Source organism: Nomascus leucogenys, chromosome 1a (assembly GCF_006542625.1).
Source record: "Nomascus leucogenys isolate Asia chromosome 1a, Asia_NLE_v1, whole genome shotgun sequence".
Lineage (NCBI taxonomy): Eukaryota > Metazoa > Chordata > Mammalia > Primates > Hylobatidae > Nomascus > Nomascus leucogenys.
This window is the reverse complement of record NC_044381.1, coordinates 86,989,986-87,014,879: the sequence shown is the minus strand read 5'-3', so window position 1 is coordinate 87,014,879 and position 24,894 is coordinate 86,989,986. Positions and strand designations below refer to the sequence as shown.

Here is a 24,894-nt window from a genome sequence, read left to right as displayed (position 1 = left end):
TAAAGGTTCTCCCACAAGATGCAGGAGACCAACCAATGGGTCTCTCTCCAACCCTTTTCATTCTTCCCACCCTTCCCTACGGTACCTGAACATACAGGAGTTTTATTCTGCACAGAAGAGCCACTGATGGGCTTCCCATCCGGGGTGACACACCAGCAGTACCCAGTGTAAGTATGGCACTGCACCTGTTCAGGGAAGTGAAAAGGGAAGAAAACCGTAAGTCTCGGTCACAATATCAAGACTCATCTCCAACCCCTTTCAAAGCATCACCCATATGGTGAAAGAGCATCTTCCACCTCTCATCCCCACATCTGTCTCCAGAGTGTCTCTCATGGGTGGTTCAGTCAGTGAACAGCACTGGGTACATGTTTGCTGTGGGACTCTCACACAAACCACAGCAGATTACCCACTTCTCTCTTATTCCTCTTCACACTTAATACCTGTATCATACTGTGTTTTTCCCGAGATGGTTCTCACCAATACCTGTACATTTGTTTTCCCTAGCACTGGCATACGCTCCCATCCAATTGTAAAAAATTCTAACCCACCCTATTTTTGAGACACAGTTTCACTCTGTCACCTAGGCTGGAGTGCAGTGGCATGATCTCGGCTCACTGCAACCTCTGCCTCCTGGGTTCAAGCGATTCTCCTGCCTCAGCCTCCCAAGTAGCTGGGATTACAAGTATGCACCACCACACCCAGCTAATTTTTGTATTTTTAGTAGAGATGGGTTTCGCCATGTTAGCCAGGGTAGTCTTGAGCTCCTCATCTCAAGTGATTCACCTGCCTCGGCCTCCCAAAGTGCTGGGATTACAGGCATGAGCCACCGCACCCAGTCAAAACTTCTAACCCTTGAACTAATTTGGCAAGTACAAGTTGGAATGTCACTACTGCAGATTGAAATGACATTTCTTTAACAAGCAGAGACAAGTGATAAGCTTTTCTTCTTTGTCTAGCTTTTTCCAGCATCCATTCATAGATCAGCTTGCCTATTGATCTTGTGGCTCTCTTGAGATGAGGGCACACATGATGGGATTAAGGCAAGGGTAAAATCTGCATGTTTTATTTCTAGATGCCCCGCTGCACTACTGTGTGACCTTCCTCAAGGCTCCAAGATCAGGTCTGCCTGCCTGGAAATAGCAAAAAGGAATGAGGCTTTTTTCATCCTTCGGGGTAGCCCTGCTTTCTCTTCCAGTAGCTGTCAGCCTACCCACCACCTCCCGCCCCACCCCACTATCCTGCTTTCAATCTGGAGTTCCTAAACACACATTGAGGCCTACTTCCCTGCTTAGAATCCTTCAGTGATTCGCGTTGGGACCTAGGATAGGAATGAAACTCATTATGCACAAGGTCCTCTGTGATCTGCCTCCATCTATTCCCGCAGCCTCATTTCATGCCCACGTCCCAGTACACACCCTCCACTCTGGCCACAGAACCCTTTAATGCTCCCAAACACATTCTAGTTTCTCCTCATTCTGAGCCTTTGTTTGCTCCAACCATTCCATTTGTCTGGAATGCCCTTCCCCAACCCATCTCCCACCCACTCCTAATCCCTTGTATTTCCCTCCTCCTTTGTGATACACCTCCTCAAAGCAGTCCTAGCCTTTCCTGCCTCCTTCCTCTGATCCTCCCACACACCCTGGGGCCCCCAAAATCAGAGCCCTTATCACTGGGAGCTCTAGCTGTTGATTCATCCAGTCCATTCCCCCCTCTCAAGATTGTGACCTCAAGGACTGCATGCTAGTTATTTCTACATTCCCAGAATCTAACATAATGCCTGACATTCATTATAGGTGATTGACGGGTTGAATAAAGGCATCCATTATCATATTTCCTCAATTCTTGGTCTCCATCAATTATAAAAATGCAATGCGAATTTAAACAACCCCACTACATTAAATGTAGATCTCAATTACAAGACGTGTGCCAATTGCAAAGATATTAAAGTGTGAAGAAAATGTGCTTCTTGAAATCAAGGACATATTGGAATCAAGGCTAGACAGTAATAGCATACAAATTGAGTGGTAAGGGATGGAAGGGAGCAGTGAGAGGAGAGATCTGACAGCCTTGGTGAAATCCAAAAGTTATCACAAAGGCAGAAAAGCTATAGAAAGGCTTCTGCTCTCGTGTGGGCACCAAACACCGTCATTTTCCCCAAGACAAGTTGTTTCACTATGGACCTATCGACAGAAATTAAGGATAAGACAAGATAGGGGGACCCTTGTTCCTACCACGAAGGTGCATGCTGTATAAATGAGGCATTTCCCACAGCTCCTGCATCTGAGACCCTGCTCGGATCTTCTGATCAATGCCCTTACCCCAGTACCACGTCCCACACCCACTTCATCTCATGGCCATGGTTGCTACCCTAAATGTTCATCCAAGAGCAATATCTTGGGGTCAGGTCAACGCTACTTTCTGAGGAGCCTTAATGGTGGAATGGAAAAAATCCAGACAGACCTGGATTTGAATCCTGGTCCAGCCAGTTATGAACTAGATACATCACTCAGCTCTTTGAGCCCCATCTATAAAATGGGGATAACAATGTCAAACCCGAAGGTAAGGAAGTCCATTGATTGGCACCCAGCGAAGGCTGGATATGGAGTGGCGGTGGTGAGGATTGTTCTCAGCTGTGCCAGAAACGCCTGGCAAGCCGGCCTTTTCCAGGGCCAGATCTCCTCTAGTAACCTCCACAGACTTGGGTGGGAAATGCAGCTGGAATTGTGGAGTTGATCCCTTCAGACTCCATCCACCCTACAGGGGACATTTCCTAGAGACAGTTCCTCGCCAGTGGCAGCAATTTACTGGAGCCTGGCAGGCTGCTTTCTCCTCCTTGGCCAATAATCACCTCTGGGGAAACATGTCCCAGGAGCTGAATGGCCACACTGACTCACTCCCAGGGCCCTTGACTCCCATGGCCAAGGCAGGCCTCTGCCTCCATGAAGACTGTGCTCTCAAGTCCATCGCCCGAGGCTGTGTCTCTGGCCCGGTGCTGCGCTGCGGGAGCTGGGCACTGCAGTTAAGCAGGCTGCAGAGAACGGGCTGGTTCGAAAGCTGCCCCCTCTCAAGCATGCACAGAGTCCCAGCCAAGGCTAGTGGGGACAGAAGCAAATTCATGAGTAAGAGGCTAAGCCCAAAGCTTTGTTTCTGGGGATATAATTTGACCTCTGGGCTCAGGGGGGCCCAAGGGCCACATTCTCACTGAGTGTGCCCATTGTATCCCAGTGGGCACATGAATACTGTCTCCCAGCCCCTGGCTGGCCCAGAGGCCCAAACACAGCTCCTTTCTCCCCAGAGCCCTCAGCATTTTTCTCAGTCCAGGCTCCAAAGAAGAGAGCCCAGATTACAAAATCCCAGGCTGGGAGCTCCTTCCAAGTCCTATAAAACTAAAATCAAATGAGGAATTGTTGGCACGTGCCTGTGAGGGCTGGGGTATACAATAATGGGCACATCTGCCCCAGGTGTGCCGTAGGGGTGGGGACAGCCGTGGGCAAAAGGCGGCACAGAAGACCCGAGCAAGGTCTCAGATCCAGGAGCTGAGGGAAGTGGCTGAGCACAAGCTCTTAGCTGAAGGAGCCCCGAGTGAATCAGCCCATGATTCTACAATGAGAGGTTGTTTCTAAGTTGTCTAGGGAGTTTTCAAGGTGACTTCTTGCAGCAAAAGAAGTTACATGGAGACAGTCTGCAGCCGGCCTTCCAGCACTTCCCAGCTCCGCCACTTAACTCCTTCTGCAGCCTTAAAAAGCTTTTTAATCACACTAAGCCTGGGGCCTGTCTGTATCTTTTTAAAAAGGGAAGATAATCATGACAATAATACCCATCTTAGTTGTTAAGAGAATTCAATTTGATAATGTAAATAAAGCACTTAGCTCACACGATAAGTGCCCAGTTAACTTTCGGCTATTTATTTTTATTTTCATTGTGTTATATTTTAGCAAACTATCTGTACACTCAAAAATGCCAGAGCCAGATTATCTAATGAGGACAAAAGAACATCCTATTCTGAGCAGCCTGAGGGGAAGGGGCGGTCTAAAGGCAGCAAAACGTTTGAAAAGGTTTGGGTGGAAGAAGGAGACGTTTGTTTTCACATAGAAATAGTTCTATTGCCAGCAGAGGAGAGAAACATTTCTTGCAGAAAAGCAATCAGGGTGTAAATTCTTTGAATTGATGGTTTCTATATACATGATCAAGATGTAAACTCTACCTGGCTTAGCTTCCTCCCTTGCAGATTTTTTTTTTTTTTTTTTTTTTTTTTTTTTTTTTTTTTTTTTTTTTTTTTTTTTTTTTTTTTTTTTTTTTTTTTTTTTTTTTTTTTTTTTTTTTTTTTTTTTTTTTTTTTTGAATGATGTTTTCAGTTTCATCATGTCCCTACAGGACAGACTCATCATTTTATGCTCTATTTCATGTTATTGCCATTTTTAATCAGTCTATTTTTTTTTTTCCTCTTTTATTTATATGCATAAATATTATGTTTTTATAGCATGATTTAAACCCATTGTTACCAATCTCCTTGCAATTTATCTTTTAAATTAATAAGTAATACCCTTCCTTTTTCCCTAAGAGCCTCAAGTTGGTCAACTTTCAGACTTAATCTCAGAAAACCCAACACCAAGAGGATCCACGAGGCGATTGGCCATTTCAAATAACTCCCTGTGCAGTTCTCAAAACTCAGGGTTGTTCTGGCCCAAAATGTACAGATACAAACAGTGAAATCTGCTCCTATCCCACTTCAAAGCATCCTAGGAAGGCTGAAGTGTCAACAGATGGCTCTTCCTTAAGGGACAAAAAGTGTTTACTCATCAACCTAAGTGAGGTTACCTTCTGCTTATATTGTAACTGTACTGTAGAATGTAACTGGGGAGGGCCCAGCACTTTGGGAGGCCGAGGCAGGCAGATCACTGGAGGTCAGGAGCTCGAGACCAGCCTGGCCAACATGGTGAAACCCCGTATCTACTAAAAATACAAAAATTAGCAGGCGTGGTGGCAGATGCCTGTAATCCCAGCTACTCGGGAGGCTGAGGCAGGATAATTGCTTGAAGCCAGGAGTTGGAGGTTCCAGTGAGCCAAGATCACACCACTGCACTCTAGCCTGGACGATAAAGTGAGATTCCGTCTCAAAAAAAAAAAAGAATGTAACTAGGGGTCTCAAAGGTTCTTTAAGGCAGTGTGTTCCTAGATAAGTAAGTTTCATCTCTGCCTTATACACTTTAATATTTTTGGCAAGAAGCCCTTTACATAAACAGCCTAGTGGTATATTTCAGGCCAACCTCCATCCAAATAAAGACAGATTTGAATTATTTTAATCCTGCTAATCTTCAACATTAGCCCAAATTCTGAACACCTGGAAGGATGTGGCAGGCTAGCACTCCCAGCAAGGCAGGTGAGCAACCGATGAGCAGAGAAACATCAGCTCCTGAGGGTAAAGCAAGTCAGGGAGCAATGGGGAAGAAAGCAGAGAGAGAAATGGGGCCGACAGATGAACAACGCATATAGACAACTATCACCCGCAGGCGTCATGTCCAACGCAAAAAATACCACCTTCCACTTTCATGATGGCTTCTCAGTCACCATCAAAGGTCTATGCATTATCTCACTTGGGCCTCAAAGCCACCCTGTGTGCAAATCTTTTATAGGAGAGGTACAGAGAGCAGAAGTTATTTGTTCAAAGCTAGTTAATAACAGCACAGGACATTGGAATCCCAATATCCAAGCAATCATAAAATTTCAGAACTGATGGACTGGAAAAAGCCTTAGAGGTCACCAATCTAACCCAAACACTTCACAAATGAGGAAACTGAGGCCCAGCGACAGAGCAGTAGTTGGCTCCCAGTACCTTGTCCCGGCAGATGGAAAGCTCTCAGATCTTGAGGAAGGAGGAGGAGACAGGAAGTGTCCGCAAGCGCTGATGTCTGAGGGAACTCACTGAGTCTCTTTGAGCCTTGTAATTTTCTGGAAAATAGAACTCTTTGGGGTCATGTAAATATGCCCACCAGGGAGGCAGCTGGAAGAGAGTCTTTTGCTCCCGTTTCAGTGAGAGGCCTTTTCTGGAGTAGCACTGGGGCCTCCACCTGCTGCGGGCTGCCCTGCTTCCCCTGGGATGTTCTCTGGGGGTTTCTATGGTGGGGTGAGGCCTCACCTCCCAGAGTCGCTTCTTTGTTGCTTGTTCTTTAACTCTCCTACAAATCACCCCTGCTTTCCTAGGAAACCAGAGAGGAAACCAGTCTCTCGGCAGGTGCCCACTTTCTTCTCTTTTCCAGAAATGTGAGGCTCCTGTTCTCTCCACTTTGATACACTGATGAATGAATGCAGCTTGTGTTCTGTGAGGCGTGAATAGAAATAATGAGGGATAAAGGTGTCCGCTGGCCAAATCACTTTGGAAATATTGGGTTAAACAAAGTTAAAAGATTGCTTTACTGCAGAACTTCTCCTAGCTTTACGTCAATTAATGATTTATCCCTAAGAGGAAGATACCATTTGCAGCAATTCCTAAACTTACTAAACTAGGGGACTGATACAGTTTGGATGCATGTCCCCACGCAAATCTCATGTTGAAATGTAATCCCCAACGTGGGAGGTGGGGCCTGGTGGGAGGTGACTGGATCATAGGGCTGGGTTTCTCATGAATATTTAGCACCACCCCCTTGCTTTTCATGATAGTGAATGAGTTCTCATGAGATCTGGTCGTTTAAGAGTGTGTGGCACCTCCCCTCCCTCTCTCCTGATCCTGCTCCTGCTCTGGCCATGTGATTTGCCTGCTTCCCCTTCCCCTTCCGCCATGATTGTAAGTTTCCTGAGGCCTTTCCAGAAACAGAGTAGATGCCAGCATCATGCTTCCTGTACAGCCTGCAGAACCATGAGCCAATTAAACCTCTTTTCTTTATAAATTACCCAGTCTCCAGTATTTCTTTATAGCAATGCAAGAATGGACAAATGCAGGGACCCTCTACTAACTTTTACACAAGGAGCATTGGACAGGACTAGTGTTCTCTGAAACATGCTTGGGGTCAGGGGAAAAGCAGTATAATGAACTACAAGGCCTTGCTGTATTTTTTCACTTTGTCCCATCCTACTTTTTTGCAGTCTAGATATCAGGCTGTCAGTTTACTATGCTTGAAATAATTTCCTTCTGGTGACAACCCCTCCTCTCTTTTTGTAATGCTTTCTCAAGCTATGTATTTGCTAAGAAATCCATCCTGAATTGCCTGGGAACTTCAAGGACAACTGGGATCCCATGGAAGGCACAGCGCCTTCTCACCCTGTGGCTTCATTTCTCCCCATCTATCTCTTCGTGCTTCTTTTGCAAAATAGAAATCATGAACCATATGCAATGGGACAGGCTTGATTCAGCATGCCTGGTAGAAACTACAGAACATGTAATGAAAGGACTGCTATCATGTATATGAACATTTCCTAGTGGAAAAAGGTTAAACTACAAGTAAAAGGAATGTGAGTATTTTTCTAACTCTCTTTTGGCAGTGAGAATATGAGACTGGTTTTTCTTTTTAATCTGCCCATTACTCCAAATCGGTTAGCAGGGTTTTTGGATTAAGCTAATGCACAGTGAAATTTAAACATCTTGCTGTTGATCCTACTGATGGCTTCACGTCAGAGCAGTATTTTCAGCTGCCCTGTTTTCCTTTTGATTGCATTCCCTACAGGATGTCCGAGCAGTTGTGGTTTTCCATGGGTGCCATGGGCTCTGACTGGAAGACTGATCACCTGAGATGGCCACTTATGTCCCCACCCCCAAGAACATCTCTCTCCATCAGAATCTGCTGGAGAAGATTGTTTATTGGGTATGGATAAGAGTCACCGGGAGGGCTTATGAAAACATTGCTGGGCCTCACCCACAGAGCTTCTGCATTCATCGAGTCTGGAGTCATCTGGAGTATTTGCATTTCTAACAAGTTCCCTGGCAATGCTCTTGCTGCTGGGTCCAGGGACCACACTTCAAGAGCCACTGTGTCAAAGGAGCATCCCACCCTCTTTCTGGCATTTATCATGAAATACTCAAGAAACAAGTACTTTTCTAGGTGAGAATTTGGGAACAAGGGGCCTTGTGACCCTATTTCTTTCCAAAGCTTTTATATTCCCAATGTTTTAATGACATGGTATTTTAATGCATGAATCTAGTAATTGCAGTATTAAATCTTCTGGGTGATTTCACACACGGACAAGAGTTTGACTGCAGTGAGAAGTGGGTAAGGGGGAGAGAAGGAAGGGATGGTATAATTCTTTTGGTCTGTCTAGCATGAGCTGTCCTTTCCTCAGTTTGGAATAGGTTATTGCACAAACCTCCTCTTCATCTTTTGTCAGGTTTGGCTGAGAAGCAACGGGAGTAGAAGGGAAAACATGGTTTTGGAGACAAAAAGACCTGAGTGTAAATACCATCTCCACTACTAGCTGTGTGACTTCAGCAAAGTCACTTAACCTCTCTGAGCCTATCTATGAAACAGGATTCATGGTACCACCTTGAAGATTATTAAGAAGACAAAACGAGACAAGATATATAAAGCATCTAAAACAGTATAGATATAGGATATGTGCTTAGCACATGCTGATTTTATCCTTTTCCCCTACCTTTTGCAGAGGATCTAGGCCAGGGGTGTCCAATCTTTTGGCTTCCCTGGGCCACCCTGGAAGAAGAACTGTCTTGGGCTACATATAAAATACACTAACACTAACAATAGCTGATGAGCTTTAAAAAATCTCATAATGTTTTAAGAAGGTTTACGAATTTGTGTTGGGCCTCATTCAAAGCAATCCTGGGCTGCATGTGGCCTGCGGGCCATGGGATGGGCGAGCTTAATCTAGGCCATAGCCTGAAAGCACTGCTATTCTTATTGGCTGTAGACATTGTTTCCCTCCTAGGGAGGATTGCCTGTTGGGGAATGAAGAATTTTTCCTTTAAGAGTATTTACCTCATCTGCCAGAATTTAAGAGGAGATGCAGGAAAGGAAGCTAATCCTTCCATTTCAAATCCTCCTAAATATGGGAGTCTTTGTCAACTGCATTTTTTATGAGTTGAATGTGTGATATGGCTGCCAACATGGCATTAGTTAGGAGTGGTGTGTTTAGAACAAGAGATGGCCTTGTTCTTCCCCAGCCTGCTCATGACCACATCTGAAATCTTGTGTCCAGTGTGAGGAAGGATGCTATAAGGAAGGCCCTATAAGAAGGGCCTTGGCAAATTAGACTCAGAAGAAGGAGGCCAGAAGGAAAGATATATAAATCCCTATGATATGGGAATGAGTGCTAGAACTAAGGATTTCTGCCAGGGGAAATAAATTGTTGGCTGAAAGAGAAGATTTCACAAGGATACAATGGTGCCCATCTTCAAGTCTTTCTGTGGATTCTGTAATTCCCATAGCTAGAACTGAAGTCATCTCTTGGAAGTCATAGGAAGACAGCTCTCAAGTCAAGGTAAGGAGGACTTTCCAACAAAATTGTCCCAAAATGCATTATGGATTTTGTCATTGTGGGAGGAAGCTTCCTGTCTCTGAGAGCAATCGAGCAGAAGGTGGAAGACTACTTGGGGAGAGACTGTGAGTGGAACCTGAGCCCTGGATTGGAGTGGGGTAGGGAGAGGAAGGAGAAGATAAACCAGATGTCTCTGAGGTCCCCTTTAATCCAGAAGGTCCATAATTCCACAACCCTGCTATAAGGTGAACTTTTGTTCCTGAAGAGTGGAGTGGAGATTTATAAACTAGTACCTAACTGTCAGTGTTAAGACCACCATTCCAATTATATGGTGAAGAATATTTTTTGTATTTTCCAAAAAGTTTGAACAGCATCCCCCACAATGGACATATAAAGACATTTGCAACACCCGAGTGTTAGGGCTCCGGGGACCCAAGAAACTTCACTGTCTTCACTCCTGTTCCTCTGTCTGGTGCCTAGAATGGTCCAGGTTTTGTAAACAGCAAATATGATACCTCTTGTTCCTTTAATTTTATTTCTATCTTGAGGGTTAAGTATCAAATATATTTTTATGTTTAAAAAGCACATAATAAGAAAGTCCCTCATAAACAGGAGAATTTATTCAGATGAGAACTGTGAGAAAGCTGGCTGGTGGGGAAGACAAAAGTGGCCTGCAGGAGTGGAGCCTTTCCTTGTTCTCCTGTCTGACTTCACTTTTAATAAAACTTTTCTGTCTTCACACCTCCCACCTGAGTTCCTATTATTCTTCCCTATTTTGACATGAAAAAAAATTCTGATCTCTTCAATTTTGCAGAAGAGTTTAGTTGACTGACCTGCCGGGTCACCTCCCAGCATGTTACGTGCACACACAGAGCAGTGGCAAAAGCCCTAAATGTGTGTCTTAATGGCTCTGCCTGAAAGTTTCCTGAGTAAATGTCTGTTGTGGGCCTACTGTGTGCCTAGCCACCTAATTGGCCATTAGCTCTTGTCTCATGAAACCCTAAAAAGTGGTGTTTTCCTCCTCAGAGATCAATTGAACCCCCTTCCCAATGTAGGAACACTCCCTCCCATCCCCACGGCATGGCTGATGGATATCCACTTGGTCTCTGCTTGCCCACTTTCCGGGATGGGAAGTTAAGTCCTCTTTGAGTCAGACATTCCGTCTGTGAGCTACTCTACTTGTCAAAAGTTCTTCCCTATTTCGAGTCAGAATCCTACTTTTTATATACTATACTCTGTGATCCTGGGTCAGCTCTGTGGGACTACACATAAAAGACTATTATCATTCACAGACAAAGGTTTGGATCTAGCTCTCAGATATCCCTTTGGTCATCTTTTTATTATTTTTTGAGATGGAGTCTTGCTCTGTCACCCAGGCTGGAGTGCAGTGGTGCCAGCTCGGCTCGCTGCAACCTCCACCTCCCGGGTTCAAGAGATTCTCCTGCCTCAGCCTCCCAAGTGGCTGGGACTACAGGCATGTACCACCACACCTGGCTAATTTTTTGTGTGTTTTTAGTAGAGACAGGGTTTCACCATGTTAGCCAGGCTGGTCTTGATCTCCTGACCTCAGGTGATTCACCCAACCTCAGCCTCCCAAAGTGCTGGGGTTACAGGGCGTGAGCTACTGCGCCCGGCCTAGTCATCTTTTTATCCATCCTTTGGTTGTTATCTCTGGCTCCGTTGGATATTCCTCACATGACATCATTTCCCAACTTTACTCACCTGAGTCACCCTCCTGGATATGCCCTAGTTTGGCAATATCACTTTAAAAGACGGCAATGTCTCTTAGAGGGGCAGTGTGGAATCATGGTTAGGATCAAGAACTCTGGAGCCAGGGTACTTGGGTTTGAATTCTGACTCTGCCACTTGCACACTGTGAGACCCTGGGCAAGCTACACAGCTTCTCTGTGGTTCAGTTTCCACATCAATAAAATGGGAATGTAATAGTGCTTATAGTGAGGACTGAATAACTTAACATGTGTCAGGCAAATATAAAACAGCCTGGCATCTTGTGTATAGGTTAAGAAAGTAGTGTTGTTGATGATGATTATTATTATCTAAAAAAGAATAGCAGCTCCTGTAATTCCACCACTTTGGGAGGCCAAGGTGGGCGGATCACGAGGTCAGCAAATCGAGGCCATCTTGGCTAACACAGTGAAACCCCATCTCTACTAAAAATACAAAAACATTAGCCGGGCGTGGTGGTGAGCACCTGTAGTCCCAGCTACTTGGAAGGCTGAGGCAAGAGAATGGCATGAACCCAGGAGGTGGAGCTTGCAGTGAGCCAAGATCGCGCCACTGCACTCCAGCCTGGGCAACAGAGTGAGACTCCGTCTCAAAAAAAAAAAAAAAAAGAATACCAGAGAGAGTGACTGAAGCCTCTCATTACCGAGCCTGTCCTCTCCCACAGACAGCAGGAAAGCCAGAGCAGGAGGCTTCCATCTTTCCCTCCCTCCCAAGTACACTGCTTTGCAGAAGAGCAGCCGCAGATACCGCCCAGAGCTCACTCCTTTCATTTCCACAATAGACAAATTGTAGGCACAGAATCACCAAGGACTACAGGGAGCTCGGATGTCCAGCTGGGAGCACCCAAACCTTGCATGCTTACTCCAAAGCAAATGATGCCAGCCAATCTGAGAGAGGACTCACAGTGGCCATTCAGCTAGAAAACAGCAGATTGAAGAGCAGGACAGAGCAGAGAGTGGGATAGGCGAGTCCCCAGAGAACACAACGGAGAGTGTTCTGAGCACAAAGTGTGCTCCATCCGCCCTCATCTTATCACACGTCCTTGCACCTGATGGGTGATGGGGGCATGGGGACCAGTTCTGCCATTGAAAACATGATAGTAGAGGCTCCCAACACATGCAAGAGATTAGACCTGTCACTTCCTAGACAAGTCCTTCCTGCACATGAATTGGTCAGGCCCTGCTCTTGCCATCATTGACAAAGTTAAAAATTAAATTTCATAACTGCATAACTGAGACTGTTTACTCACTGCAAATGATATGCCACCTTGACCTCCCACAGGAAGGCAAAAGTAGGGTCCCCTTGGGAAGCTGGCTGCTGGCTGCTGCTCACTGGGGCTCCAGCTTCTACCTCTCCTCGATCTTGATGTGCTGAGAACCTCAATGCCCACAGAGGATATGCCAGTGGGGGAGGGGCGGGGGGGACCAGCACAAGCCCACCGCGCTACTCAGACAGGCAGTAGCATTTCTCCTCTACAGCTTCAAGGATCCCTGTAACCCAGGGTTTCTAATTTGAAAAGGAATTCCCTTTCCTGCTTGTAGATTCAAAGAAGTATTAGCCTGTCAGAGACTGAGAGCTCTTAGAGATACACAATGCTCATCTTTGGTGATTCTAAAAAGTTTCCTACCCCCAGTTGGTACCGTTCTTTCCCAACCTTTTCCTTTTCTTGTAAATATCATGCCAAGGGTACTGACATTGTCCCCAAACCTAGGACCACAGCACAGGCTACAGGTTCCTGTGCATTCCCCCTGCTAGATGCTCTGCCTTGGTGAGTGGAGCCAGCATCAACCCCATACGGTGCAGAACAACACTCATCTCGCTGTCCAATTACAAAGAAAAAATAAGATTTCAAAACTTACAACAAGGTTATAGTAATCAGGAGAGTGTGGTACTGGCATAGGACTAGATATATAGATTAATGGAATAGAATTGAGAATCCAGAAATAAGCTGATTTTTGATGAGAGGACCAAGACAATTCAAGATGGAAAAATAGTCTTTTCAACAAGTAGTCCTGAGATAACGGAATATATGCATGAAAAGGAATGAAGTTATAAGAAATAAAAGAGAAAAAAAGATAAACTGAACTTCAAAATTAAAGCTTTTTGGCCAGGTGCAGTGGCTCACGCCTGTAATCCCAGCACTTTGGGAGACCAAGACAGGCAGATTGCTTGAGCTCAGGAGTTCAAGACCAGCCTGAGCAACATGGCAAAACATCATCTCTACAGAAAACATAAAAATTAGCTCTGCATAGTGGCATGCACCTGTAGTCCCAGCTACTCAAGAGGCTGAGGTGGGAGGATCGCTTGAGCCAAAGAGGCTGAGGTTGCAGTGAGCCAAGATGGTACCACCACATTCCAGCCTAGGTGATAGAGTGAGACCTTCTCTCAAAAAAAAAAAAGAAAAGAAAAAAAAAGAAGCTTTTGTGCTTCAAAGAAAATTACTGAGAACGTAAAAAGAACCCACAGGATGGGAGAAAATATTTGTGAATCATATATCTGATGAGTCTTGTATCTAATGCCCAGTGGCTCACACCTGTAATCCCAGCACTGTGGGAGGCTAAGGCAGGCAGATTACTGAGGTCAGGAGTTTGACACCAGCCTGGCCAACATGGTGAAACCCCGTCTCTACTATAAAAATACAAAAATTAGCTGGGCTTTGTGGCACACGCTTATAATCCCAGCAATTCCAGAGGCTGAGTCAGGAGAATCACTTTAACGCAGGAGGCAGAGGTTGCAGTGAGCCAAGATGGTGCCACTGCACTCCAGCCTGGGCGACAGAGTGAGTCAGACTCCATCTCAAATAAAAAAAAAAAAAGAGAGAGAGAGAGAGTCTTGTATCTAGAATATAAAAGAGCTCTTGTAACTCAATAATGAAAAGATAAGTAACTGAATTAAGAAATGGGAAAAGGATCTGAGTAGACATTTCTCCAAAGATATAGAAATGGCCAAAAAGCACATGAAAAGATGCTTGACATCATTAGTCATTATGGAAATGCAAATCAAAACACCATGAGATACGACTTCACACCCACTAGAAAAGATACTAATAAGAAAGATGGAAAATAACAAGTGTTGACAAGGATGTGGAGAAATTGGAACCTTCATACATTGCTGGTGGGAATGTAAAATGGTTCAGCTACCTTGGAAAACAGTCTGTTTTCCAAGCATAAACATATAGTTACCATATGACCTAGCAATTCTACTCCTAGGTATATGCCAAGAGAATTGAAAACAGATAAACACAAAAAAATGTACACAAATGTTCACAGTAGTACTATTTATAACAGCCGAAAAAATGGAAACAGGCCAGGCATGGTGGCTCACACCTGTAATCCTCTGGGAGGCTGAGGTGGGTATATCACTTGAGCTCAGAAGTTCAAGAACAGCTTTGGCAACATGGCAAAACCCCATCTCTACCAAAAATATAAAAATTTAGCCAAGTACGATGGTGCACACCTGTGGTCCCAGCTACTCGGGAGGCTGAGGTAGGAGGATCAATTGAGCCCGGGAGGTGGAAGTTGTAATGAGTCCAGATCATGCCACTGCACTCTGGCCTGGGCAACAGAGCAAGACCCCATCTCAAAAAATAATAAAAAATAAAAATAAGAAATAGAAACAACCCAAATGTCCATCAGCTGATGAATGAATAAATAAAACGGGATATATCTATACAATAGAATATTATTTGACAATAAAAATGAATGAAGTACTGATTCATGCTACAACAAGGCTGAGCCTTGAAAACATTATGCTGATTAAAATAAGCCAGACAGAAGGACCACATATTATTATTCCATTTGTATGAAATGTCCAGAATAAGCAAATCATAGAAATAGAAAGTAGATTAGTGGTTGCCAGGGACTGAGGAGAGAGGTAATGGGACGTGAATGCTAATGGGAACAGGATTTCTTCTCGGGTGATAAAAATGTGCTGGCATTAGATAATGATGATGGTTGCACAACTCTGTGAATTTACTAAGAACCACTCAACAGCATATTTTTAAATGGTAACTTTTATGGTGCACAAATTATATGTCAATACGGTTATTATTTTAAAGAACAAATAAAAACAGGTGGCCGGTCCACAGACCACCGTTTGCCAACCTCTGAACGAGTTCAACTCTTCCAGTTTACAGTTGAGTAAACCAAGAACCTAAAGAGGAAGAAAAGTAACATCTGCTAAGCAACAATTATGTGCTAAATAGAAGACATTTTGTATAAATTATCACTGTACATTAAATGGTTGTTTGGAACAAAAGCAATTCACTGAAAAACACATGTAAAACAAGTAGTAAGATGCTCTGGACACAGTAGATGTTCACACTGTAATAATAATATGTTTTTTGAGCATGTAACAAAAAAGGAAAAAGAAAAGCAATAAGTGCCCAACAGTGGGGTCCATTTACCATTTATGCCATCTGTACATAAAGGATGGGCTTGAATATTTAGCAGTATGACTGCTTAAAAAAAAAAGCTGGCATTGTCCACAGACCAAAAGTCAGGAGGTCTTTATAAAGCAGGGCACCATCCACTAAACACACACAGAGCCCACTTTTTCTGCAGCATCCAAAGGGGCCAACTGTGGCTGAAGAAGCTCGGAAACATTCCAGCTCACAGATGCACCCCAGGTCCCAGTACTTCACCGAGAGAGTCCTCTACATTGCCTGAGAGAGTCACACTGTTGCTCTAGGCAAGATCTATCTACATGAAGACAAAAAGGCCCTTGGCCCCTGAACTCCTATTAGGCCTCCAGGCTCATCAAAGATAGGAGAAACCCCTTCCACCCTATGAGGATGTTCAGCCTGCCAACGTTTCATCAGTCCAGGCCAACAAAGTTTCACAGTTCATGTCAAGCATCCAGACCTTCAGTACTTGCTGGGAATGTGAAAGAAGAAAGACCAGACAGTAAACCAAGGTGTTCCCAAGGCAAGCTAGTTCACACAACTCGAGTCTACAGGGTGACGCCAGGAAGATGCGGTTCTATACTGTGGGGCTGGGGAGCTAAAAAGGAATAATAAGATCTGCTTCATAGCTCAACCCCAGGCACTTAGAAAACAAGTGTCCATTTCCCTAGGTTTTAGGAAATACAACAGTAAGAACTACGGAAATGACAATAGAGCCCAATGCCTTTGTCAAAAAGCCACAGAACATTTTTTAAGCTTCCAACTTCAGAACAAAGCATCATCAAGAAGAAGTTACATCTCCCCAGATCCCTATATGCAAGGGATCCATGCATACAGATCCCTATATGCAATGACCTCAGGAAATAAAAAAAATCAGGTGCATGTGTGCACTGTCGGAGGGGAGCAGTGGTTAGAACGAGAAAATGGGAAAAGTGGTGGTGCCCATACAGCTATAACAAGAAAGATTGTTCCTGGACCATGGAGCTCAAAGACAGGAAACATAACACATTTTTTTCCACACAGAAGTAACATAATGAATAGAGTTTTATATTCTATATTATTAGAACTATAATCCATCTACACAAAAAATTAAAATGTCTTGGGAATGAGTCTGATAACAGCCAATAATCAACCACATGGTTGCTCAACATTTATGGAAAACGACGTGGTAGTACGCATCAAATGCCTTAAAAAGTGCATGGCCTTTTGACACAATAGACAGCTGCTGGAAAGTTAATCTCCAAATTTTTAGGATTCATGATACATTCATACAATAAAATACAATGCAGACATTTTTTAAATGAGACAGTGTTGTAAGTAACTTACTGGAAAATAAGCCCATAATATAATTAGCTAAGAAAATACTGTAAAACAATATATGACATTACACCATTCTTGTCCTAAATGTGTACTAAAAAGTACACACAAGGAAAAAAATCTAGCGGGTTAGACTTAACTGTTGCTATTTCAGGGGCATGAAATCACCGGCTTAATCTTTCTACCTTATATACTTCCGTATTGTCAGAATTTTTTTTAACAGAATGTGTATAGCTTCTCTATTTAGAAGAAAATGAAAATATTTATCATCTTAATTATCTGGTTAATTAAATCCCTAGTACACAGACCTACACAAATATATTACATAAGCCTCTACAACACATGCGTTTAGAGGTTGCATAGTGTGGCTATGTCATTTGTTTAAGCAATTTTCTAGTATTGGATATTTAGGTTGTTTCCAATTTTTTGCCACTATAAACAGAACTTGGATTGTAATCCTTGCGGCTAAATAGTTTCACATATTTTTAGTTACTTCCTTAGAATAAATTCCTAGAAGTGGAATTGCAGGCCCAAAATGTGGACACGATTGAGGACTTTTGACCCATATTGCAAGACAATCCCATTAAAAAGTCAGTGCCAGTTTACTTTCCAAACTGCAATGGAAGGGTACCCTTTTCCCTTTATCTGACCCTGAATATCATCATCTTTTCCCAGTTTTTGCTAATTTAGTAAGCAAAAGCATTCATCATCATTTTTATTTGTTATTTCTAAAATGACAAAAGAAGATAACATCATTCAGATTCACTTATTGACTATTTATTATTATCATATGACTGGTTTATTGCTATCTCTTGCCCACATTTTCACTAGGATCTTTTTCTTTCTGAATTGTAAGAGTTCTTTACATAAGATTAGCTCTTTGTTGTTAAGGCTAATGTGTGTTGTTTGCTTTTAGTTTAGTTTTTCTCTTTTTAGAAACAGAGTCTCACTATGTTATCCAGGCTGGAGTGGAGTGGCTATTCACAGGTGCAATCATAGAGCAATATAGCCTTGAACTCCTGGGCTCAAGCAATCCTCCTGCCTCAGCCTCCCAATTAGCTGGGACTACAGGCTTGTGCCACCATGCTCAGTTTTGCTTTTACTTTTAAGGTATTTGTGTCCAAAAATTTAAAATTTGTATATATTTTCCTAAAAATAAAAGGCATTCAGGATTCCAAATCACTGACTTATAAATGAGCTTTTGAAATATTATTGTTTGTATATTGTCTTTTATATAGTTACTTTATCATATGTCTTAATCTCTTTTCTGCGTGTAAACTCCTTGAAGGCAGAGGTCATGACATTTTTTTGAATCCTCCCTAGCAACCAGCACACAGCCCACAATATAGCGGAGCTCAAAAATGTCTGGGATGAAAAGATATTGTGCCTGGGGATTTGCTTTGAAGCAATCCAGTTTGGGGGCAGGAGATGGAAATGAGGTAAAGATGAAACAGAATTGGCCATTTGTTAATCATTGTTGAAGCTGGGTGATGGGTATATGTTCATTATACTATTATTTCCACTTTTTTGTATCTTTTTTTAATTTCTGTAATCAAAAGATTGTGTTTTTTTAAATGTTTGTTTCATTGTTTGGTCAATAGCATTAGAAAGAGAACTTCTGCAACAACAACGGTGATAGAAATGGAATACATTTGTATCAAGGCCACTTCTGTAGCCCAAAAAAGTTAAGAGCACAGCCGTCAATATTAGGCAGGCTTGAGTACAACTTGTCTTAAGCCCTCGATATTAGGCAGGCTTGAGTACAAATTGTCTTAAGCTTAGGGACCTCAAGTCAGCTCTTCGACCCCACTGAAACTCAATTTTTCTTTATATATAAGGGTATTAATAACTATCTCAAAAGGTTGTAGTAAAGATTAATGGGTGTAAAACACAGGGCCTAGCACCTGATAGCACTCAATAAAAAGTGGGCATCATTGTCATTCAGTGATGCACACACTTGCCAAGCTCCAGCCAACACAGCCTGATGGTGACAGCCCAACACCCTTCCACTGCAGCTGAGATTTCAGTTAATCAGTCTGGGCACCAGGCAACTGCTTGGCAGAGGACTTGATAGAACAGATGTCAGGAATTGTGTTCCAGATACCCAGAACAGAAAACAGATAAGACCATAGCAAAGGACAAAGCCTATAGCTCCTGACCTTACTCAACAGGTCACCAAAGAGGCTAAATTCCACATCTCAAGGATGCAATCGAGAAACAAGAGTGATGAAGTCCTTACAAAAGTGGTTTGAAACTTTGATCAAACATTGGCATCACCTGAGGAGCTCAAAAAAACACAATGTCTGTGTCCCATTCCCAGATATTGATTTAATGGTCTTGGATATGGCCTAGGTTTCAAGACCTTTAAAAGTCTAACATGATCTAATGTACAGCTTTAGAGTCGCTGCTGTAGAAGAAAGCTGAACCACTCCTGTGTGTGAGTTGGGGTTGGAGGTAGGGAGGGAAGAGGACAAGGGAAAACAAAGGGAAAGAACAGAGGCCAGCAAGTCCCGCATGAAGCCCATTAAAGCCAAGTCAGTCATGTGGTCTCAAGCTGTGTCCCATGCCAGACAAATCCAATCCCATTAGAGTCCCATCACTCCCCCCATAAACTTCAAGAGAGGGTTACTGTGTAATAATTCCCAGGGCTAAAATATGTTAATATCGGGATGCGTGCATATCAATATTCTAAAGAATATTAAAGCAATGTAGTTTATCTCTGGGTTTTGGTCTTGGGAGAAAAAAAAAAAAAGCCCAGCTAAGTGATGGAGGTTGGAGAAAGGAGAAAGCATTCATCTCCCGGCATTTTGGCAGCCAGTCAGTGTGACTGAAGCACACTCAAAGAGGCAGCCTTATTTTGTGAAGTTATTGCAGTGTCTTTGATCAGCGGGGAAAGCACATCCATTTCAATCACTGTAGCTGGGATGGGCCCGCTGTCTGGCCGTCTGGCTGCCCACCAGAGTGAGCTAGCCTTCAGCCTACAGACACATGGCAGTGCTTAGCATGTCAAACAAATGAGGGGGTTCTTGACTATCTACACAACTCTTGCTGAACTTCAGGGACTCTCTTGTTTAGCAATTTAGCCTGGACTAATCTGAAAGTTCCTTTCCCCCAGTAAACACCACCTGGTGTGGCCTGGCCTCACCAAAATAAAAGCTGGCCAGTGGGCTGTCTGTCACGAGGTAGCCAACACTTCAGAATCAGGAGGGCAGGGGTCAGCCGTTCCTATAACCAACACACCCAGGATCACACAAGCCTGGAGAGAGAAAAAGCCAATGGCCACAAACTCCACTCTCCTTCTTTACCTTCAACCTGTCTCAGCCCCAAACTAATCTGAGAAAAGTCTGATTCCTCCCCACAGACATGAATTCTTAGCAATGCAGTTTTAAATATATACAAAGATCACCCACATTCTTTTTACCAGAATAAACAGTTTTTTAAAAATTGATGGAAGGGTTCATCCATTTTCCAACTTGGGGATTTTCAACAAAAGGTTTGGTGGGTTTTTTCTTAAGCAGTATAGTGGTATCAACACGATAGAAAGATTTCAGTAGTAGAACTACAGTAGAGATGGGAATAATCATGATGATAATGACAAAAATTTATATATTATTTATGTGTTCCAAGTGTTTCATGTGTGTTAACTGATTTTGTCTTCATCACAACCTAATGAGGGAAGCTATAATAATGATCATTAACAATACTAATTATAGGAATATATAACAATTATTATTACATACAATAATAATGAATAACAACAGATAAGCAACCATAATAATCAATCTCCACTTTTCAGATAAGGAAATTCTGACCCCAGAGAAGCTCGGGGACTTACCTGAGGGGTGGGGGCTGAGCTTCGTGCCCAGGTGTCGGCTCCAGGAGCTGCGCTCTAACCAGAGCACCAGACTGCCTCCTTCCAGAGCACACCTCAGAGCCTCCTTTAAAGATGCCAGCTCAGAGAGCCAGCAGAGTATGGAGGGCTTCTGGGGGCTCTGGACTTAGGGATTTGTGAGTCTGAACCCCAGCTCCGCCACTGCACATCCCATACCTGTTGCATCATCTATGCATGGGGATAATGACACCTACCTCATAGGTTTGTGGTGAGGCTTAAATGACAAAATGAATTAAAAGCACCTCTCCCAGGGTCGGCAACGAAGGTCAGTTTAACCCAGTGACTATCAAGCCTGGCTGCCCATTTGAATCAACCAGAAAACTTTTAAAATGCTGATATCCAATCCCCAACCTCCTCATCCCTCTACATTTCCACCTCAACAGAAAGTTAGTCTCAAATCAGTAATCCACTGTGTCCCACCTGGAAATGAAACCTGAAGCCTCTCAGACCAAAGACCAGCCTATATACCCTTTGCCACATTGATCAAGAATTACAGGGGAGCTTTTAAACCCCTGGAGCCTCTGCCCCTGGCTCTAAGACAACAGGATTCCCCCAAATGTTGTTCGATTGGACAAAGAAGTTGCAGGTGCCAGGACCATTCCCAACCACTTGGCTAAGCTCACCCTTGTCCGGTGACCTTCCACACTTTCATCAGGACAGCACCTTCACCCAGCTGGCACCATATCTGACTCTCACAGAAGCTGCCCACCGCCTAGGCTGCCTCCCACCTCAGCCACAAGCCCCTGCATAGGAGGAAGCAGCCCAGAAGCTTTCCTGAGAAGCACCTTTCTGTCCCACTGTTGCCTGTGTTTTAGAAATAGTCTGTGCCAAGGCCAGGTGTGATGGCTCACACTATAATCCTAGCACTTTTGGAGGCTGAGGCAGGAGGATCACTTGAGGCCAGGGCTTTGAGACCAGTCTGGGCAACATAGCAAGATCCCCATCTCTAAAAAATATTTTAAAAATAAGCTGGGTGTGGTGGTTTGTGCCTGTAGTCCCAGCTATTCCGGAGGCTTGGGTGGAAGGATTGCTTGATCCCAGGAGTTCAAGGCTACAATGAACTATGATTGTGCCACTGCACTCCAGCCTGGAGTGAGACCCTGTCTGCAACAGAGTGAGACCCTGCCTTGAAAAAAAGAAAAGAAAAAAGAAATAGTCTGTGCCAAGATCAACACAGTCAGCATTACTTTGACAACACACTAACCAGAAGACCATGCAAGATGAGAGGTAGGACTGCCTGACTTAGGTTTTAAAATCTGAGTATATACATACCCGTATGTGTATACACACACACACACACACTCACACACTCCAAGAACCATAGTACACTTCGCGCTCAAAGAGGGTCTGCTTCGTTCAAGGACTGGGGATAGAAAGCAGGGAGGGCAGGGGGTAGCAATAAACAGGGAAGGGAATACCGGGGTTGCCCATGGAAACTGGCAGTAATAAGAAAAACAATCAGCCCACATTTGACAGAAGAGAAAAGCACAGGTCTGGCCCTCCAAGGAGACAGCCGGCAGGGAGGATGGGGACCAAGCAATGCCAGTTTCCTGGCTTGGGCTTCCATGCATCTTTTCAGGACCTACTGCCAGTTGGCAAGAGGTGGCGTCGAGGGCTGCGGAGGGGGAAGGCAGCACAGAGGGGAGTTGAAGAGCCACTCACTCAACTGTTTCCCAGAAAGTGAAGGCGCCAAGCAGCCCTCGTGCTCTCGGGACACCTCCCCTCTGCCTCCGTCCAGGAAAGAACCCAAGAGGGTTGTCCGAGGCCTCACCTGGGTAAAGGAGCCATCCTCGCCACACTCTGGGACAAAAACAGCTTCCTGAGGCTTCTTGGCTTGCTCCAGGGCTTGAGCCCGCTCCAGGCGACACTTGCTCTGGCCAGCGTCTGAAAGAGGAGAGGAGCGGATTTCATATTTCACTTGGATTCGACACTGGGGCCGAGGGACAAAATGGCTGAGAAAACCACTCCACCTGTGCGGGAGCCCACACACAACCAACTGGCTTGTCCAAGCCTAAAAGGGCCGTGGCTAGTGACTGCTGCGCTGCCCTCCTTCCCCATATGTCATTCATAGAAAAGCAGAGGAGTCGTGTTTATCACAAGTTCTGCCTGTCTTTTCTCCCAAGTACCTCTACCCTGGCCCCATAGAAAAAAAATGTTTTACTTCCATGATTTTTCACTGGGTTTATTCTAAAAGTAGTAAGCCTAACAGGGGCTCAACCACGTCTTATGGTTCAAGAATTGCAAACATTTTCTTTAGAAAATCAGAGGCTCTAGCGCAGCCTGCTTAGCCACCTACAATTCCTGTGATGGCTCTAAGCAGTCTGGGGTCACAAATTCAAATATGTACAGGACTCAGGAAAAAGATATAAATTAGAGAAACCAGCTGGATATGAGAAGGACATTCAGTTTTGAGAGACTATAGGGAGTGCTGTAAGACTGTGGCAAACTGGACAACAGGCTCCCCTTTAAAGCAGTAGCTGTTATGCAGTTCTAGCCATGTGTTGCTTTGTAGGAACACAGACCTAATGTTACCAGACTTTCCAATTTTGGAACAGAAGAACAAAAAGGCAGATTTTTTTTTTCATTGAATCTCCCAATTTTTAAATATTATCCCAAGTGTTTTTTGCTGTTTTTAAACAGGCAAACAGACCAAACAAAACACCTCTGTTGGCCAACAATTTGGAATCACTCTTCAGGAGCCAGCAATAATGTCTTGCCATTTCAAGCATCTCCAAAAAAAGAAAAAGGAAAGCGCTGGCCAGATAGCAGCACATCTCTTAAAGCCCTAGCCTGGGGGCAGTGTTTGAAAGACAGAAAAATGCTCATTCCTTCAGGTAGACCAGGCTTTCTTCCCTCAGCCCTGGTGGAAAGGGTGGAGAGATAGGAAAGCAAAGTGAGTGGACAGGCTTATTCCAAGCTCCCCTGCTGCAAATGCACAATGAGGGAGCTGGGGTGCCCAGGAACCTCTCCTTGGCTGGGCAGGGGGTGCACACACTTACCTTTGCATCTACCTCGATGCACCACTCCCAGGGTCGGGTCTCGGCACTTGGCTCGCTGGTACTCACACATGGACTCGTAGGACCTGCCATCAGAGGCACAGATGGGTTTGGGTTGAGTCCTGGAGCAGTGGAGGTTGCACTGAGGGTCACGGTCACTTATTAGAAACTAGGTTGGAAAAAAGTGAAAGGGTACAGAGGTTACTTTTGCAAGAAAAGTAGGGGTGAGTCCATGACTTACAGTACTTGCTTGCCTTTAGAAAGTCCCTAGTAAACCCATATAAAACCCTAAAGATGAAGGGAACAGAGCAGCCACAAAGTCTAACCAAGGAAGGCATCCTCTATGCATCATAAGAACAATAATGTCTAACAATTACTGACCATTAACAGGCACTGTGCCAAGTAATTCACATCCAGGATCTCGGTCCTCACAACAACCCTATGAAATAGGAACTCTATTGTGTAGACAAGGAAACCAAAGCCCAGAGACGTAACGCCCAGTGTCACATAGCTATAAGCAGTGGAGGCTGAATTAGAACCTAAATCTGTCAGAAGTAAAATCAAAGCTTTACCCTCTAGGATGTCCAGCCTCTCCATCCATGCAGATGGCCATGCAGCCTCTATTTGGGTGTATCCTCAAATCAGGAACACACCATAAATCTCCAAATTCCATCTCGGGAAAGTTTTATTTATTAGATCATAGTGAGCTCCAAATCTATCATCCCTCCAATTTTTGCCCACCTCTCTCCAGCAGAATACAGAAGTTAAATAATTTTCTGTGAGAAACAGATTTCCTGATTTTTAAAATAACAACAATAATCAGCTTGGAAAATGCTGAGTTAAGCAGATTTTCTTGGTGAAGGGCTTCTCAGATGACTGATACATTCTTATGCATTGTGAACCTCCAAGACGCATTGTAAATTAAAGATAGCTACAAATTACTTGCTACTCCTCCCATTGAGCTATGGAGTCTAATTTCCTCTCCCTTGAATCTGGACTGGCCTCAGAAACTTGCTTGACTAAGAAAATGCTATGGGAGTGGTGTCTGGGGACTTCAAAGTTAGGTTACACGAAGTCTTGCAGCTCCTTCCTGGCCTCTTGTAATACTCAATCTTGAGGAA

General features: G+C 44.0%; 1 protein-coding gene across 8 annotated transcripts in view; it reads right to left on the bottom strand.

The window, feature by feature from the left end:
- SMOC1 (SPARC related modular calcium binding 1) overlaps positions 1-24,894 on the bottom strand; it is a 156,729-nt gene that overhangs the window by 62,676 nt on the left and 69,159 nt on the right. For all 8 annotated transcript variants that reach the window (XM_030812646.1, XM_030812653.1, XM_030812648.1 and 5 more), the window contains exons 2-4: positions 23,777-23,942; positions 22,549-22,661; positions 86-185 (exon numbers count right to left, since the gene is read on the bottom strand). In XM_030812646.1, the coding sequence (XP_030668506.1) occupies positions 86-185; positions 22,549-22,661; positions 23,777-23,942 (379 nt within the window). The remainder of the gene's footprint in view (positions 1-85; positions 186-22,548; positions 22,662-23,776; positions 23,943-24,894) is intronic.